The sequence below is a fragment of the Eptatretus burgeri genome, chromosome 1 (genome assembly GCF_056783735.1).
Source record: "Eptatretus burgeri isolate ZD-2024b chromosome 1, Ebu_testis_v1, whole genome shotgun sequence".
Taxonomy (NCBI): domain Eukaryota; kingdom Metazoa; phylum Chordata; class Myxini; order Myxiniformes; family Myxinidae; genus Eptatretus; species Eptatretus burgeri.
In genome coordinates this window covers 140,333,653-140,351,359 of record NC_140961.1, presented here as the reverse complement: position 1 = coordinate 140,351,359, position 17,707 = coordinate 140,333,653, and the positions used below count along the sequence as shown (strand labels likewise).

At 44.5% G+C, this 17,707-nt stretch overlaps 1 protein-coding gene across 1 annotated transcript; it reads left to right on the top strand.

Moving 5' to 3' along the window:
• Positions 1-439: 439 nt before the first annotated feature.
• On the top strand, positions 440-17,088 carry LOC147035623 (alpha-(1,3)-fucosyltransferase 7-like). The gene is made up of 3 exons (XM_085845401.1): positions 440-1,248; positions 9,111-9,285; positions 15,942-17,088. The coding sequence occupies exons 1-3, from the start codon at positions 884-886 to the stop codon at positions 16,548-16,550; spliced, it is 1,149 nt and encodes a 382-aa protein (XP_085701527.1). The 5' UTR covers positions 440-883; the 3' UTR covers positions 16,551-17,088.
• The last annotated feature ends 619 nt before the right edge of the window (positions 17,089-17,707 follow it).

Below are 17,707 nucleotides of genomic sequence, written 5' to 3'. Positions count from 1 at the left end.
TCTCTCAATCCTCCAATCGGGCCGCCCCGTGCTCCAGGGTCTTTGTAACTTCCAACGAAGCGCCTCATTGGTCCTCCGTCTGCGGCCCTCCGCCAATGGTCATCAAGGGGGCGGAGCCATCCGCAGCACAGTTCTGTCACGTCAGGCAAGCCTACAGGAAATACTAAAATGGAATACGCATCAACACTTAGCCTAACCCGTCTCCCTATCTAATTACGTGACAATTATCATTTCCCCCTTAAAGAAATGGACATTTACGAGACAATCTATCACCACATCGACATCCTGCTATAACTCAAACAGCATGGAAAACCCAATTAAACATCCTAATTACCCTTTGAATGCATACACCCCCCCCCCCCACACCAGACGTAACACTATTCACCACCTGGCACAGGTGTGAGTTCTACCAAATGTGGTTATAGTTTATTCTGACTTCTTAATTTACATTAAAAACAGGGGAAATTTTTTTTTGGTCTCACCAACTGCATGCTGCAGTCACGTGATACCTTTGCCCAATCCCTCCCTTGGAAGGATACTTCACACCGGGCACAAATATGTATGACAGCCCGAGATGATTACTTTGTGGTTGAAACTTTGGACCTGCACTTTGTTGCTGGGCAGATGTAGTCCCTTCATTTTTGAACATTGACGTACATTTGTTGAAAAAAAACAAACTACAACATGTTGATAAATTTGTGAAATTTGATGACATTTAGGATGTCACTCATCCACAAAGGTAAAAATGTCACGTAAAAATTATCCAAATTTCGTCAATGGTTTATAAAATAAGTGAAATTCAAATTCCTGCAACAGGTTTTACACACGCTTCTTACATTGCAGAACTTACCACTTCAAGATTTACTGTATAAGCATCACAATTATGATGTACATTATGTGGGTAGATAAAATTTGCTTGCTGGCTTGCTTGCAGAGTTTACCTTTGCCAGCCTCCCCTGTTAAAGTTCACCATGCTTTTGGAATTGTACTTAAAAGCAGAATGTTCGAGAATAAAATATGTAGTTTTTATAACATTGTTGTGAAAGTGATGTTTTGCTCCACAGATGATCCTATTTTGTTACTTCTTTGGTGGATACCGTGGGGAATGAAGCAAACAATCGAGAGACATGATTGCCAAAAATATGGCTTCAACAATTGCATATTATCCACAAACAAAAATGACATGGATGCTGCAGACTTCTTCATCCTTCACCATGCACAGCTCAGTGGGTACCCAAATTCCATGAGGTATGGAATGGGAAATTGTTAACCGTTTGTTGCATGTTCTTTGTGTAAATATTGTTGCGGGCTGGGTGTCGGGTGAGAAGACCACTAGGGGGGAAAGCTATCTCGGGTCCCACCAGACTCTCCGGAATTGTAAGCCATCGCACACGGATAATTCCGTGATGCGGCGAGTCACTTTACCGACCGTGGACGCCAATACCTCAACAGCGTGACCTTGGGTACTCCTGTCTATGGGTTTATCGAGTTACCAAATTATTCATGTGATTAAATTACCGAGGAATGCGCCCTCGGTACGCCTTGTCCGAATCGGATCACTCGACCAGATCGGATCACTTTACCGGATCAGATGCAGCCGAGCGACACTGCCAAGGACGTACCGGCTAAAAGGAACGGATCGTTGGGAATAAAGTCCTGGCTAAGCTAGGATTCGGACCATGCTGGGTCAATGAATGAAACCACAAAACGAGCTGGGAACATTCCTAATAATGATTTATTTACAGGCAACTTACAAATGGGGACACAGAGCAGACTTAACGTGAAAATAATAACAATAATAATAACAATTACGATCTTCTGCAGTCTTACTTAAGTGGACAGGCGCCAGAACATGCACACACAGAGACACAGAAAACCCGATCAAGAGAAAGTATTGAAAGAAGAAGGGAGCGGAGTTGAAGCGACAATCTCGGTACCTTTGTACTTGATTGCACAAACATGCCACCAATACGTATCGGTGGGGGGTGGGGGGTGCTCCTTGGTGTGGTACCCAAGAGCTGGTGCGTCGTCTCTGGCTTCCGCAGTTCGTGTGGAGACCGTGGGCATGAAGGAGGGGCTTGAGTGGAGAAGGGGCGGAGTCCAGAGTGTGTGGATGGAGTGTTGGCGGATGGGGTCAACGTTGTTTGGGCGAAGTCCAGGCAGCAGGAGGCGGGTCGTGGCGATGTTGGGCAGAGAAATGAGAGAGAGACAGAGAGGCAGAAGGACCGCTCCGACATTTATAGGACTCGCAGCGCAGGGCGGGGGGCCACCCCGAAGCAAAGCGTCATCACCTGAGTCAGGCACTCTAATTGGACCCGACCCCTCACGCGGCCTGCTAACTTTGGCCAGAAACCGCAACACTCCATTTCAGGCAAGGTCATCCCAGACAGCGAAAATATTCCGCTCAGACCACATGATAACACGAATTGCCCACACCAAACTTGCCGCGTGAATCGTCCCGCAAAAACCCCCAGGCCATGCCCTGACGACCGGCCGAGGGTCCCGCATGCCCGCTTGGGCGTCAGACCAGCGCTAATCAATGCGCTCGCTACGCGTGCGCCAACGTGGCCTGCACTGTACAACATTCCCCTGCTCGATCGCAGCTTCGCTGGCTGTAGAGACGGGAAGACATTCACCATCCGTGGGGAATCCGCTGCTGACAGCGAGGGCCGAAGGTACATTGTTATGGATAAATCCATGCATGTTTCGGACAGTAAACCCACGTGGTCAGTGCTCGCGTTCGCCCGATTCTGCAAGTGTGCGTGTGGGGCGAACACCAATATGTATCAGATATTTGGTTGAAAAGGAACACGCCGCTTTTACTTCGCACACTCGTGTGGGAGAAAATAATTATATTCATGTACTCTCAATTATAATTGTTGCAGGTGTTTTATAAATTTAATTTTTATGCTGTAATGTCAGTTATGCTCCCTTTCGCCAAGAGTCTTTTGACCAAAATGTTTATTCAAGGAATGTCTTGCTATGGAGCAAAGTGACCTGGTTGACAACAGGAACTTTTGCCGTAATTGCGTCATTCGCTTTTCACCGAGAAGACACGTATTGCATTTTGGAGTTCTTTGCCCAAGGCTTATCAGCCCACTCCACTCTCCCATGAAAGCTTATAAATACCAAAAAATGTAATCTTGTTTTAGTGCAAATCAAAAGAGATGTTTACCATCTCGGTGGCTTGTACTCCTTGGTATCAAGTAAAAAATAAATTATCTGATGTAATGTACTTTCCGTGTGGACAGTGAATTAATTGTGGCTTTCATTTGAGTAACAGGATTTACATTGAGTCGGTTAAAATGTAAGCTACAAAATTCTACAACACTCGCATCCCGCCAAACGTGGCGTGGAGTCGCCTTTATTGGCCTCCGTACGCGTTTTGTGCAGCGTGGGCGTCGTGCTGGCTGTGTTTCCTGTGTTGTGAAAAACCCCATTCGTGCAGCTTCGATATTCATTCGTAAGCCTTTTTAATGCAACCGACAATCTTCCCCAGATCATCGGAAGCTCGAGTCGATAATCCTGAACTGCCAAGTGCACTGTATGACTCGCCGCACACGTTGGGTTGAGGGCCCGCTTGGGAACGGGGGCTCTGCGCTGTTAATGCTCGCGCGTCATTTCCTCGCAGCAGCGCCACACGCCTGGCCTCCTCGAGGGCCCATCTCACAGCGAAGGCGCACGTGGCTCAGATTTACCTCAGAAATAATCAGAAAAGAAGAAGAAATGATGTAAGCAAACCTAACTATGAGATCATCGCAATGCACGCCCCTGTTGTCCCGCTCGACAAAAGGGAAGGGACTATCTACACGTATAATAATGGAATAACTGCTTGGGACCACTATCTGTCGGATGCATGCGGTTCCGAGAACCGCAACAATATGTTGTTTGGAGAACAATAAGGAACAATATCCCCCTTCCACCAAGCGGCGGGGGATAAAAACCATTTTCCATTAAATATGTCAAAAAATTCAAGATTAATTGCTCAGAGAAAATCGTGTTTTTATTTTTGGGAAAGGGTTTGGTGAAAAAAAAAATATGTAATGGCCATTCAAATTTTATTTTCTTCTTCTTAGCAGGATGCATAAGATCAAGGCTCATTGAAGAACAAGATGACATTAAAAGGGCAACACATTGACAGTATGGCAGTGGGTAAACTGTGTGGGAATGAACAAAGTGGCCAAAGGGAGAGGGAGTGGTGGGGGTGGGGGTGGTGGGGAGGGGGTGCTCTCAGCAGTGATTTTCATCCTCTCAGCAGTCATCCTTTGTGTCCCATGCGTGAATGATTGCCTTCCATTACAAACGTTATAGTGTTTTTCGTGCAAGGTTTTTAATGAGCTCAAATATAAAGTGATGGGCAATGTTCGTTGTGCCAAAAGATGGAGAAAGGTTATGAATTTGGGTGAAAATATCGAGGTGTTTCATCGTTTGATTCGAGGAGAAAATGCGGCATCTGTACGGGTCACCATTACCAGGTTCAATGATCGTCAGTAGACTTCATTGGCCTTCAAATCTTATTGGCCTTCAAATCTCATTCCTAAACGTTCATTTTCCTTCAAATCTCATTCCCAAACATTCATTTTCCAACTCCGTATTCGAACCTCATTGCCAAAACGCTTAATTTCCAATACCCAGATTCGAACCCCCATTCTCATGCACAACTCTTGAAACAAATTGAGGCAAAGGCTTTTTTTTAATGCACCAAGCGCTTTTCCTGAGGAGGCGGACACGTTGATCCTCAGAGATTATAACGCATGTGGGAGGGGTGGGACGCGGCACTGGCAGGGCTACGGAGGCACAGATGGATGCACAAGCGGTTTATATTTGAACCCCACGACAAATACATGGACACAGCAACTTAAAATAAACGTGGGATTTCATGAAAATAGAAATATTTCCATGGGTAATTAAAATACAATAAACAACATGATATAAATCTATATACGACTAAAACTCTCATCTTGTATGTTCCCGAAATACAGCCAAAACGGTACACGACAGCACAACATTTTTAGGGCCACCTTACTCAGTCTCCTGCAATGTGCAGTATCAAGTTTCGTTGAAATCAGGCAACGAAAAAAAATATTTAAAAAAATCAATTCCCGATTCAGTCAAGTACTCTTCGGGAGAATTTGATCAATGCAAACAACCTCAGCGGTATAGTTCGCTGGAGCTATCTTTTTTTTTCTTGAAATGATTTTTTCCCCCATCAACCGCTGTCACAACGGGAATCAAATGGGTTCACGAGTCGTCTGGTTAAACCTAAAGTTGAGGCGCCTCGATACACAAACATAAATACAGACAAGGGGCAAACAAAATAAAAGAAAATCCTCCCTTTATTCTGGCACTTAGCTTGTCCAGTGATGGTCTCTGTGGAACTTTGGAATTGAGGCGCTTCATCCTGCATGTGTAGACGCGCCCAAAATGGCGCCAAACCACTCTCTCGCAGTGGGAAAAACGTTCGTCTGGCAATTCATGAACGGTATTCAACAGCAGGGCTCAGAGACCAGCGTGCGGCTTCTTCGTCAATCAAGCTTGCCGATACGCGGAACTCTACAGAATGGCGCCATCCCCTTCGGTGACATACACGAGGCTTCGAGGTCTGTCTCTCACAACCCAACCAAGAGCCAATGGCTAGTGTCTTGCTCCACCACGCGAGCTAATTCGCCTCAGCATGAACACAAACATCATGCAGTCTTCTTAACTCGTCGAAGGAAAGCCATTTTGTCATGCCGAGAGGAGAGCAAAGCGAGATCCTCCATCCTAGCTGCATTCCTCTCACGTCTACAACTGTATCCCTCACACAGAACTCCTGCATTCGCTCCTGATCTCTCCTTGATGTCACACCGAACAACCATCCACTTCCCAGGCGTGGCTTTCTCGCTCGAAAACCCGGGAAGGCGGAGCCTCTGCCTGCTCGGCACGCCTGGCTCGCTTGTTATAAAAACACAACTCCTTCATGGTTGGCTTGTAAATGCAAAAACATAGGAATAGGTCATGGGGCTAATCACATACTGGGGAAAATTATCCTTAATCCCTATCTAATTAACGCCACCCCCCCCCCCTTTCCCCGTGTGGTGACACATAGCACTGAAGCTCACAGTTTCCCGACTTTATTTACAGAGATGTCTCCTACACGTCCCTGGACGAAGAAACTCTATACTATCATTACTTTCCGATAAAATTACTCCATCTACCCCCACAAACGTAACTATGTTTTTTTTAACGCGTTTATTACCTCCACCACCGAAGGTGGAGGTTATGTTTTCACTCCTTTCTGTCTGTTTGTTACTTACGAAATCGTTAGATTTCGTTAGTATATTGATGACTTCCGTCCTCTGTTTGTGTGTTTGTTTGTAGGCACGATAACTCGAGAACGGAAGAAGCTACCAATGTCAAATTTCACCACAAGATTCAGGAGGGTGATGGCTAGCGCTGATTAGATTTTGGTCAAAATCGGTCAAAGGTCAAGGAAACAGTGAGGTCAAACATTCGATTTTTGATTGTTTGGTACAGAATCATCCTAGAAACTTCTGGTTTGCGTCGCTACCTTCTCTCGAGAGACAGCTTTTATTAGACAAGGTCAGAGGTCAAGTTGACGTTTTCGTTAGTACCAGTCTATGACTGCTTGTTTGTTTGTCGATTTTGTTTGTTACTTACGAAATCTAAAGATTTCGTAAGTGTATTGATCACTTCCATCATCGTGTGTTTGTGTGTTTTTTTGTTGGCACGATAACTCGAGAACGGAAGAAGCCACCAATGTCAAATTACACCACGTGATTCAGGAGGGTGATGGCTAGCGCCGATTATATTTTGGTCAAAATCGCTCAAAGGTCAAGGTCACAGTGAGGTCAAACATTCTATTTTTGATGGTTTGGTACAGACTCATCGTAGAAACTTCTGGTTTGAGTCGCTACCTTCTCTAGAGACAGGTTTTATTCGACAAGGTCAGATGTCAAGTTGACGATTTCGTAAGTACCAGTCTATGACTGCTTGTTTATTTGTTTGTGTACAGGATATCGCAAAAAAATTGTGGACGGATCAGGATGAAATTATGTGAACAGGTTGGGTGTGTGACAAGGACGAACAGATTAGATTTTGGTGAAGATCAAGATCCGGATCCGACTCCTCGAATTTTTAAAATGATTCTTCACCATTGAGAGATAGGGCCAAAAATGACATCTAGCACGATATCTCAAAAAAGTTGTGGACGGATTGGGATGAAACTTGGACAGCTTGGGTGTGTGACCACAACAAATTGATTCGATTTTGGTGCAGATCTGAACGATCTGGATACGAGAATTATTTAAATTTTAAAGTGATTCTTCACCATTGAGAGACAGGGCCAAAACGATATAGTACTGTATAGCATGATATTTCAAAAATGTAATGGGCCCGATATGTTCTCTTGGATCAGGCATTGTGTGGTGGAGGTAGGTATGTGCTCTACCAAGTGCCCTTCTAGTTTCAAATGTAATGCGTTTCGTTATGGCTACCATCGATCTTCCTCGATATATTCTTGAAGTCGAGGAACCGAAACTCTGCTTTCCCATTGGCCCTTGGTTTCCATGATCGCGGTTTCAACTATCGCGGAATTTTCCGGGAACCTAACCCCCATGATATTGGAGGGTTTCTTTAATTCCATTAAGGTGTGAGTGAAGGCTTTGTCGGTTGAAAAAGTTCAGATTGTCCAAGGAAAGACCTTGCATGATGAAGGATACCCAGTTGGTGGCAGGCTTTGGAGGCCATCTTGGAAATATAGTCTGCCCAAAAAGATTATAGCAGATGGTAAGGCGCAAAAGTTTGAGTGACAACATCTTCAAGTTCAAGTGTTTTGTTCAGGAAGTGGATGGGAGGGTTTGTCAGACGGTTCTTTCGGAGAGACAAGGTGAGTGTGTGTGATTTGTCATGGTTGAGATCCTGTACAGATTCCAAGTGATTGACGAGCTCCTGATTCTATCAAGACTGATACTCCTGATTATGTATTGGACCAGTTCCTGGTTTTCAATCACTAAAGATAACTATCACCAACTTATTAATCACAACCATTGTGGTTAAAGGTTGTCTATGTCTTTTTTCTGCAGCTTTTATGTTGTGCCAAGGCTGAAGCAAAATAGGAACAGGCCATGTAAAGTCAACTGACAATGAAACAGATGGTTGAGAACAGGGTAACATGCAACAAAATAGGATGCAAGTCCTGTTGTGATAACTCAGGACTTTCTAAATCAGTTGGATTCTCCATCTACATTATACAGTATTTCTGTGAATGGCTCCTGTGCTCTACAAGACTTGATAATCTTCAATTTCTCCTCGACCCTTATCTGCTTTTCCTCGTGGACTAAATAAACTTCGAAAACTGGACTACCATCTGAAAATTTAAAGAAATTTGCGGTTGTTATGAGAAATAACAATAATAATCATTCCTTTCATGCCATGCGGCGCATAGGGCTGCTGAGGCGGTTCCATTTGATGAACGAGCACAGTCCTGGACAGGTCGCTACTCCGACACGTTACTCAAATGGCTTATTACCTCAGTAAGCTGGTACTCATTTTGCCAACCTCAGAAGGATGACAGGCTGTCAACCCACCTGGTGTTATTTAAACAGCACAATAGGGGCTCAGACTCAGGACCCATTTACTCCCCCTCCGTTCCAAGCTCTCCTCATAAGTCTACCCCCACCTCACTCACCCCCCCCCCCACATTCTCGCTCCTCCAACCCTCCTCACTCCCTTTCCCCATTCTTCTGCCCCCCACCCCTCCCTTTGTATTCCCGTCAGCGAAGTGACGGGTATTTACCTGTGAAAATAAAAACAGCCTGGTGATGTTTTTGAGTCTGCCACACTTTTCATCTCCACACTAATTTCCATCAACGATTCATCATCAACGAGTCAAATCTTCTTGATTAATCAACCTCCTCCCTCCTCCCACATCGTGATATTCATCCCATAAACTGATAGAATGACTTAAAATTGTGATGATAAAGCACAGACATGCTGGATTAAACAGCCTCCTTCTTTGTCCAATTTCCTTGCATATCCTCTGAAGTTGTTGAATTAAAATGAGTTCATTTTGTGGTTTTGGTAACATGCACATAACCTGTTGTATGTAGGTACCAATTGCCAACAAGAAGGAGGCCAGATCAACGATGGGTATGGTTTTGCTTGGAGGCTCCACCAAATTCTTTCACAGAACACCTTGATGGAATTTTCAATCTGACTTTAACCTACCGAAGAGATTCTGACATCTTCTCCCCTTACGGCTGGCTCGAAAAGATTGAAGAAAAGGTTCGTACAGAGGTGGCCACTAAGCTTTAAAAAGCAGTAATGACATATACTGTATGGTATTGTGCTTCAACTCACCTATGAGCTATCTACCCTGTTGTCCAATGTTGAACCAGCTACATACTGTCCCCCAAATGTTTCGCAGGCAGGGCGATTCATCAATGTGTGCACCATCCATCGGATCAACGTTAAACTGGGTATGCTGTCTGTCAACATTAGTTGGCGGACCATAAAGATCCCACTCGTACTTCGCAAAGTTTTGTGTTATTGCCTTGACAAATTACAAATTCCTGCCCAAACCACCTTTAGTCGATCATCAGATTCTTGAAAGATATAACACAAAAATGCTACCTGGTCGACCTCATAATAAGATGGGTATAATTGGGGCTGGTGAAGTAGTGGAGACCACAGCGATTTAAAAGGTAGATCAAGGTCATTAATCAAATAACAGATGCACAACTTTAGTACAGGTCCATCATAATGATGCAAGAACATCTTGGAAGGCCAAGTGGTCGTTGATATTCTGCATTGGCAAAATTGAGCGATGACAATAACGCATTGTTTTTTCAGACTGCCATTTAACTCAGAGGATTACGATTCAAATTGATCGGAAATGTGCCTTGCTCTCGGCAATCTTGTGAGGGAAATTTAGTTCATTCAGACAAATTTAATAGTCTTGGGGCTGATTCCAAAATTTTGAGTTTTGCTGCACCCCCCCCCCCCCTGCCAACATAGGTTTGATGGTTTTTTCATGTTATATCGTCTATAGACATCTGATTTCAAAACATTACCCCTTTCAAAAAGTGTCCAAATGACCCATTGCAAGCCATTTCTTATAGTGATACGTTTTGGCAAAACCTGACATTTTTTGCAGTATTGAGTATTGTAGCATTCGTATGGGGCCATATTGTTGGCTTCAGGAAGCATTTTGTATTGTGCTGAGGCATTGAAACTTTACTAAACCTGCATGGACGTTTATCGAAACCCTGAAAAACACGTTTATTACTGAATAATACACATATTAACCCTATTTTACACGGGGGGAGGGGGCATATTTGTTTTCTGCCTATACCGTCGCGACGGTTAGAGGTATGACTTTGAAACTTGGTGACGTTTATCCTATGTCATTTCTAAAAACGTGTACCAAATTTGGGAGCAATTTGTCTAAGTGTGGGGGGGGGGTTCTTACTCTAAAACTTACCTACTAAAAACACGGAATTTCGCCAAAATTAATTATTCTTGACGTCAGAATTAGCTCATTGTTGAGGCAAAAATTAAAATGAGTTTTCATTTTTATAAAATAAGCATGTGGCAGTAGCAACTGGCCAAGTTTCAGGTTTCTACCACGTTCCCATGTTATTTCAGACCCCGTGTAAAATAAGGTTAAAAGACCTATAGACTGAGCAAAATCTTACTTACCTGATAAGAAAAACTGGATTCATATGAATTGTTCAATGTCCTATTCGTCATCTGTCTCATCGTCGGATTCCAGTGGATCAACGATAGTTTCTTTGGAATTCCCGCACTGGTCAGGCTTGCATCTGCATGCTCTGGTGCAACTTAGTTGATTCCGTCTACAGGAGCACCTTCGGTCAGCACAACGCAGACACCGGCAGCTAACACATTCCATGACAGATGTCGGGGCAGGAGAAACATCTAACCATTTGATGGTGATCTCGTTCCCGGCTACATCCCAGCCATGACCATGTGGAGTGGGTACATGTGGGCAGTTCTCGAGACATCTTCTCCAAATGGCAGCCTGGTAATTGGTACGACGTAGGTGGAACTCGGCTGCATTTTGACAGGGCGGAAGTCTGCATGGGTCTGTGGTATGCGCACCAAACATCTCATGCCACAGTTCGTTGACTCTACTGTGCTGCTTCTTCCCATACAGGGCGCAGATGGCCTCTTCTCCTCTGGCGAGTTCTGCTACTGACAGACTGAAGGACTGCCCAATGCTGTTCATAGTAGCTCTAAATTCATTTTCGATCTTTTGAAGTTTGAGTCCTGACAGCTTTCCGCGCCCAGTGAAGGCACTGGTCGAGTCACTGCCACTGAAGGCATGGTAACCTGGGAGAGCAGAGCAGATATTGCGTCCCAGGGTATGTGCGATAGCTGTAAGATCAAGGTAGTGTGCCAGTGCGAAAGATGAGCTGCGAGCTAATACGATGGCAGACTGAAAGGGCAATGACTGCAACATCACTGTCTGGGGACTTGATGATCACAGCAGGAGCACCGTGACCAGCTGCATTAGCTGCGTGAAGCAAAAGCCTGGTGTCTGCCTCTGTGTGTGCATCTCAGTTCAGCCACTTCTGTCTTAAGGACTTCTGTTAGTTGGTCATTGGCCTTCAACCTGAAGCACCTCTCTCCAACTGTCACGAACAGTGCTTGTTGGCCCAGCTGCGCAGCATACTCTGGCTTGGACCACTCATTCAGGAGGAATTCTGTCAGGGCACATTTGAAGGATCCACTCATCAGAGACTTGTTCAGACGCTGGTCAATCTTCTGTGTTCCTGTGCGGATCTTGGTTTCGAGGCTCTCCATACCAGCATCGCTTCTCAGGTTGCGCTCCGCGATCTTAATGGATATATCAGGGTATGTGTCAACTACCCAGTCTTTGCGCGCACCAACTGGATAACCAGATGTGATGCTGTTGAAGAGTGAAGAGGCCAGTTGCGAGTATGTCATGTTTGGTGCTGTTTTTGCTGAATGGATGATGGCCATTGCGTCAAGCACCCAGGTAGCATTTGGGGGGATACTTGTCAGTGGTTGCACATTGTCTTCTAGTGCTCTGAGCAATTTAGCCTTGACCGTCTTCACTGGACCACACTTTTTAACATGTGGGGACTGCACGCTTTCCCATCTAGATAGTAATTAATCTATGGCACTACATACCGGTATTCAAGCAAATGTCTGGGTTTCTCTTGCACAGACTGTCTCCGCCCCTTGGGTGTAGATCGGGCCTCGGGCATCTTCGGCCGGCATCCTGAGACTGCGGCCTGAACAACAATCCCATTTGTACAGTGTGTGGTTCCTTTCCCTGTGGCTGTTTCTTCTCAGATGTCGTTGTTATCCCAGACAAAGGTTACTGGGACGTTGGGTGCTATTGTTGCTTGGTACTACATTGACATGTTGCTGCTGGAGGCGGTGTTCGGCAAGGGCCGTCTCCACTTCTTGGAGCTTACTTTTCGAAATGCAGTGTCCGAATCGGTTCAGTGTAGACACGAGTTGCATTGAGCCGGTTTTGTGATGTACGCTGACTGCGAGGGATACGTGCTTGGGAGTACGAATACGGCCTTTTCTTGTTATGTAGATGATGTCCTGGGCGATAGAGAGGATGCGGGTCTTCAAAGCTTTAGGAACGTTTGCTGGTACATCCAGGGAGACGGCTGCCTCATTTGTGAGTGAAGCATCGCCAGTTGCAATCCAGGCAAGAAGGTTGAAGAGGCATGGTGGAACTGCAGCTTCAGCGGCTGCACTTGAGATATGTTCAGGAGATGGAGGCCATGTCATATCTTCTACCTGCATGATCGCCGTTTTCACCAGAAGTGCAGCATGGTATAGTTCATTTCCGTCTTGCCGTTCCATATCATCTGACAGTTGCATGTTGTCTTCAATCTTGTCGTCGTCCAGCTTGCTGCTTGCAGCCATTCTAGCGTCTAAGATTAATCCGGGTGGAGCATCACAGAAAACAACTTCACACCCGCGTCGGAACCTAGGGTGCCAAAAAGAAATTGTGTTGGAAAATTCCTTCCTCAGACGCTTCTTTAGTTTTTCACTTCGATAGTCTGGTTGTTGGGTACCGAAGTCTCCCAACACCTGGATGTACTGCTGCAGCAAGTCACTCATCTGCAACACCTCCATCCCATTAATGACTCTTGCATTTACCTCATCGGCAATCACATCAAAAGCTCGGTCATACTGATCTCTTTCCTGGTCTTCTGTTGAGGACTTTTGCAGAGACAGGAGGGTGCGCTTGTGCGTGTAACTGCTCCGGCATGATCGGTGGATCAAAATGTCCCCAGCTATTGGGTCAGCTGCTCCTCTCGCACCCCCACGCAGTTCCATGAGTACCCGTTCATCCTTGCGAATCTCGGCAGCTTTAGTGATAGTTTCCATGGCAGAAATAAGGGTCAGGGGATGAAGCGCCTCATGCTTTCGGCGGTTGGTAACCAGTCGCTTTGCCTCTTGACAGATTACGCACCTTACCCACAAGCATGCGGGCGTTGTAGATCTTGTAGTTCGCTGGGGAGGTTCAGTATCGACAGAAATATCGCTGACAGTCTCCTCTCTGGTCGATCGATTGATTTCTCCAGGACATACGAAGCATAGCAGTTGTGGTTGCTCACCAGCTGTTACATCCTTTGGCAGAGGCTCCTCACCATCAATGTAATCTTTAAATAGATCGTATATACCATCTTGCCGACGTGTAGCAGCTTGGCAGAATTTCTGCCATGATATCTGTGTGAATTTCTCCAGTTTTCCAACGCTGGATGAAAATCCATAGCAAAAGCATTTGTCCCAGTTTATCGAAAGTCTTAGTCGCTTTCCTTCTGGTGCATGGCCAAACTTCATTACAGCTTCAGCTACAGGTTGGGCTTTGGCAGTCATTATTCAGTCATTTGCGAGTCGTGGAAAGAACTGTATAGACCCACAGTTGGAAGGAATTCTGAAAGTGAAAAGGAGCACAGTGAACAACCAATTACTGAGAAATAACGAGAAAGAGCTGGGAGATGCCATATAAAAAGCATCACTGCAGTCGGACTAACGTCAGATTTCTGTTTGAGTATGATCTGTGAACAAGGCTTACTAGGCATTACTATATATATTTTTTACCTTTAATAGATATATTTTTGGCTATTTTTTGTTCTATTGGTGAGTACCTTCGATATAAAATAATGGTCTAATTCACTCTGTTAGTATAGAATTCACAATTTCACATAGTACCCCCCGTGGTAGGGGCAATTATTTAATTATGGTAGCCCCCCCCCCCCCTTACACGAATGGAAAAAGTTTACACTGGCATGTTTCTGTCCACAGCTATTAAAAATTGTATGCTGACTTATTGAACCGTTAAGAAATGACGTATGAAAAACCTTGGAAGTGTGGGGAGGGTATCACCCCCCCTCCCCCCATGCTCCCAGTGTTAATCTAATGCGAATGCAATTCACACTGAATAAGCACCAGACACTGTTGGCAAGTCAACATCAAGAAATATACTAGAATGCGAATTTCTATAATAGTTTATGATGTTAGTGACAAAACATCGTATTTTGTCATAATTTTAACAAAATTTTGATAATTTTCGCACAATTTTTTGCCATTTTCACACAATCTTTACATTATTTTCACACAATTTCTAGCAAAAATATCTCCTAAAACAAAATCAAACACCTGTATTTGTATTTAATGTGTCTATGTGCACTCTGAGCAAACCTAACTGCAATGTAATATGCCCACCCATCCCTAGCACAAAAAACCTATTTTAGCGGTAAAGCGGTATACCTGGTATCAAAAATGCCCCCAAAAACTTCGAATGGACACTTTTTAGAAGGGGTAATGTTTTAAAATCATCACCTTATAGATCAATAAACAAGAAAAACACATAAAACCTATGTTGGCAGGGGGGTGCAGTAAACTTTCATTTTAGGCCCCTTCTGAGAATCAGCCCCAGGACTTTAAGTCGAGTTATGGTGAAAAATGTTAAAATGTCCATAATTGGATGAGGACTTAAAACTTTCATTCTAAAAGTCCTTGGACATTGGCAGAAAAAATGGAGAAAACTCTAAGTAGTGGTTTCGTGCGACAATGGGTGCAAGACCCTGACCTTCAACTTGGAGTGGATAACAGTTTATAGCTGAATCAGGAATCAATCCCAGGCCAGACAGCTTTGAGGTGAGTGTGGGTACCTCTCATCTGGGTTCAAGGCTATCCAGCCAGCATGTCTTAAGTCAAGGAGGCATGCTTTCCAGCTGAGACCATGGGAGTTATACCAAACATACAAGCTCGGATTTGACAATGTAGCCAAACATGGTATAAATAAGACGTGGGAATGGGTTACAAACACAATTAACAAGCTAGGGATGAAAGGATAACAGAAAGACTGATTCGGTGCCAAAATGTTAGCTTGGATATTCAGCAAAGAGGTAAAACCTCCCGATTTCAAGAAGCTCAGACCCAAACTTGGACTGGAGAATATCTGCAGCTGAGTTATCCCTCACGAGAAATTCAATCACTGCGCATTGGCCAAACGATACGTCATTGATGGCCATTTTTGTTGCAATAGATTGTGGGAACACCAGTGGGGGGGCATGCACCGAGTCTGTGTTTACATCGGAGTGGATAGATGGATAGATGTTGCTAATAACTCGTGTTCTACTATATTCAGCACAGACGTGTGGAATCCACTTTGATATGGGCCACGTGTTAGTATGTTGTTCTTTTACCTTTTGTCACCTCAACTTTCTTTGATGTTTCCGACCAAAAATAAATTTGATTATGTTCTTTAATAGAATGGTACGCACAAGAACAGTTTTTGGTTTTTCTTCTTCAAAGTCATATTGCTTGTCATCTCATGAAAATGTATAGTCATTGCCATAAAGCAAATCATGAATTGAAAGTGGAACCCTGGAAACTTTGGTCTCTTTTTCTTGCTCTAGAACCTACAGACTTCAGATATAAAAGCGAATATAAATGCAGTCACTCCCCAAGTGCATGGGTCTACCATCAAACCTCCAAAGGAGCTTGCTGTGTGGGTGGTATCACACTGGGGTGAAAATCTTGCTCGAGTGAAATATTACCACCGCCTCCAGCCGCACCTCTCTGTGAAAGTCTTTGGGAGCCACGGTGAACGACTTTGCAGAGATAAGACCTGCATGAAAGCCACACTTTCTAAATACAAGTTCTACTTATCATTTGAAAACTCAAAATATCGAGACTACATCACTGAGAAATTATGGAGTAATGCACTTTGGGCAGGGCTCGTGCCGGTTGTGCTTGGCACAACCAGGAAGAATTATGAGGATTTTTTGCCTGGGGACTCTTTCATTCATGTTGATGATTTCTCATCACCAGCAGAACTTGCTGCATACCTTCATTACCTGGACCAGAATGATACAGCTTATCAAGCTTACTTTAACTGGCGCACTAAATATGTTTTACATAACAATTTCCCATTATTCAACCGACTATGTGAAATATGCAAACACGTGCCGAACTTTACAGCATATAAAACATACAAAAGTATCAAGGAATGGCATTGGAACTAATGTGTTTTACATTTCCTTGTTCAATGAAGGATGTCAGGTATGTACATTCCAAATCAAACTTCATTCTACTTATGGGATAATAACTTGTCAATTTCTCACATCAGTAAAAAACTGGCAAGACAATCTATGCTGCAATCCGAATGGTGTAAAAATGTAATACAGTACGATTAATGAATCAGAAGGCACATCACCATTCTGGATAAAAACATTTTGAAGGAATCTGAAAATTATGAGGAGAAAGTAATAATGGGTGAAAATCAGCACCCATGCCCTCCACCACCCCTTGTTCCTTGTCAAAAAGCCAGCAACGTTATCGGTGTGGACCACAGCACAGCAAATGAAAATTATAAATTGGTGATGCATGTACGGTAGATATTTCAAGGAATCGACAGATTGAATGAATATAATTAGTAATCAGGATTCTGCAAATGTAATCCAAGGAAATAACAGGTTATTTACATTGCCTCTGGGATTAATTGGGGTAGTCATCCTTTGATTAGATATCACAACAATGTTCCATTACATTTTTTACACTGGACATCTTTGTTCTTATTGATATATTCTTTTGCTTCAATTATTCAAAAATTGTAACCAATATTGGTAAAGGGCGATCATCACAACGATAAAATGTCCATGTTTGGTGAACACTATTAGGGTACCATTAGCCGTATAGGTTGTGGTACCCTATTGCTTCTGTTCTGTTAAAATGTTTTTGTTTTTTTACGAGCAAATACAACCCGTCGCTGAGGGAAATATTTGGGGGGGAGGAGGGAGGGGAAGGATAAAGGATGGATGGAAGGGAGGCAGAGGGAGAGAGGGATAGGGGTGGGAGGGGGAGGGGGGGGGGAGAGAGGGATCGGGGTGGGAGAGAGGGATCGGGGTGGGAGATCGGGGTGGGAGAGGGAGAGGGAGAGGGAGAGGGAGAGGGATCGGGGTGGGAGAGGGAGAGGGAGAGGGAGAGGGATCGGGGTGGGAGAGGGAGAGGGAGAGGGATCGGGGTGGGAGAGGGAGAGGGATCGGGGTGGGAGAGGGAGAGGGATCGGGAGAGGGAGAGGGGGTGGGAGAGGGAGAGAGGTGGGAGAGGGATCGGGGTGGGAGAGGGAGAGAGGGAGGGAGAGGGATCGGGGTGGGAGAGGGAGAGAGGGAGGGAGAGGGAT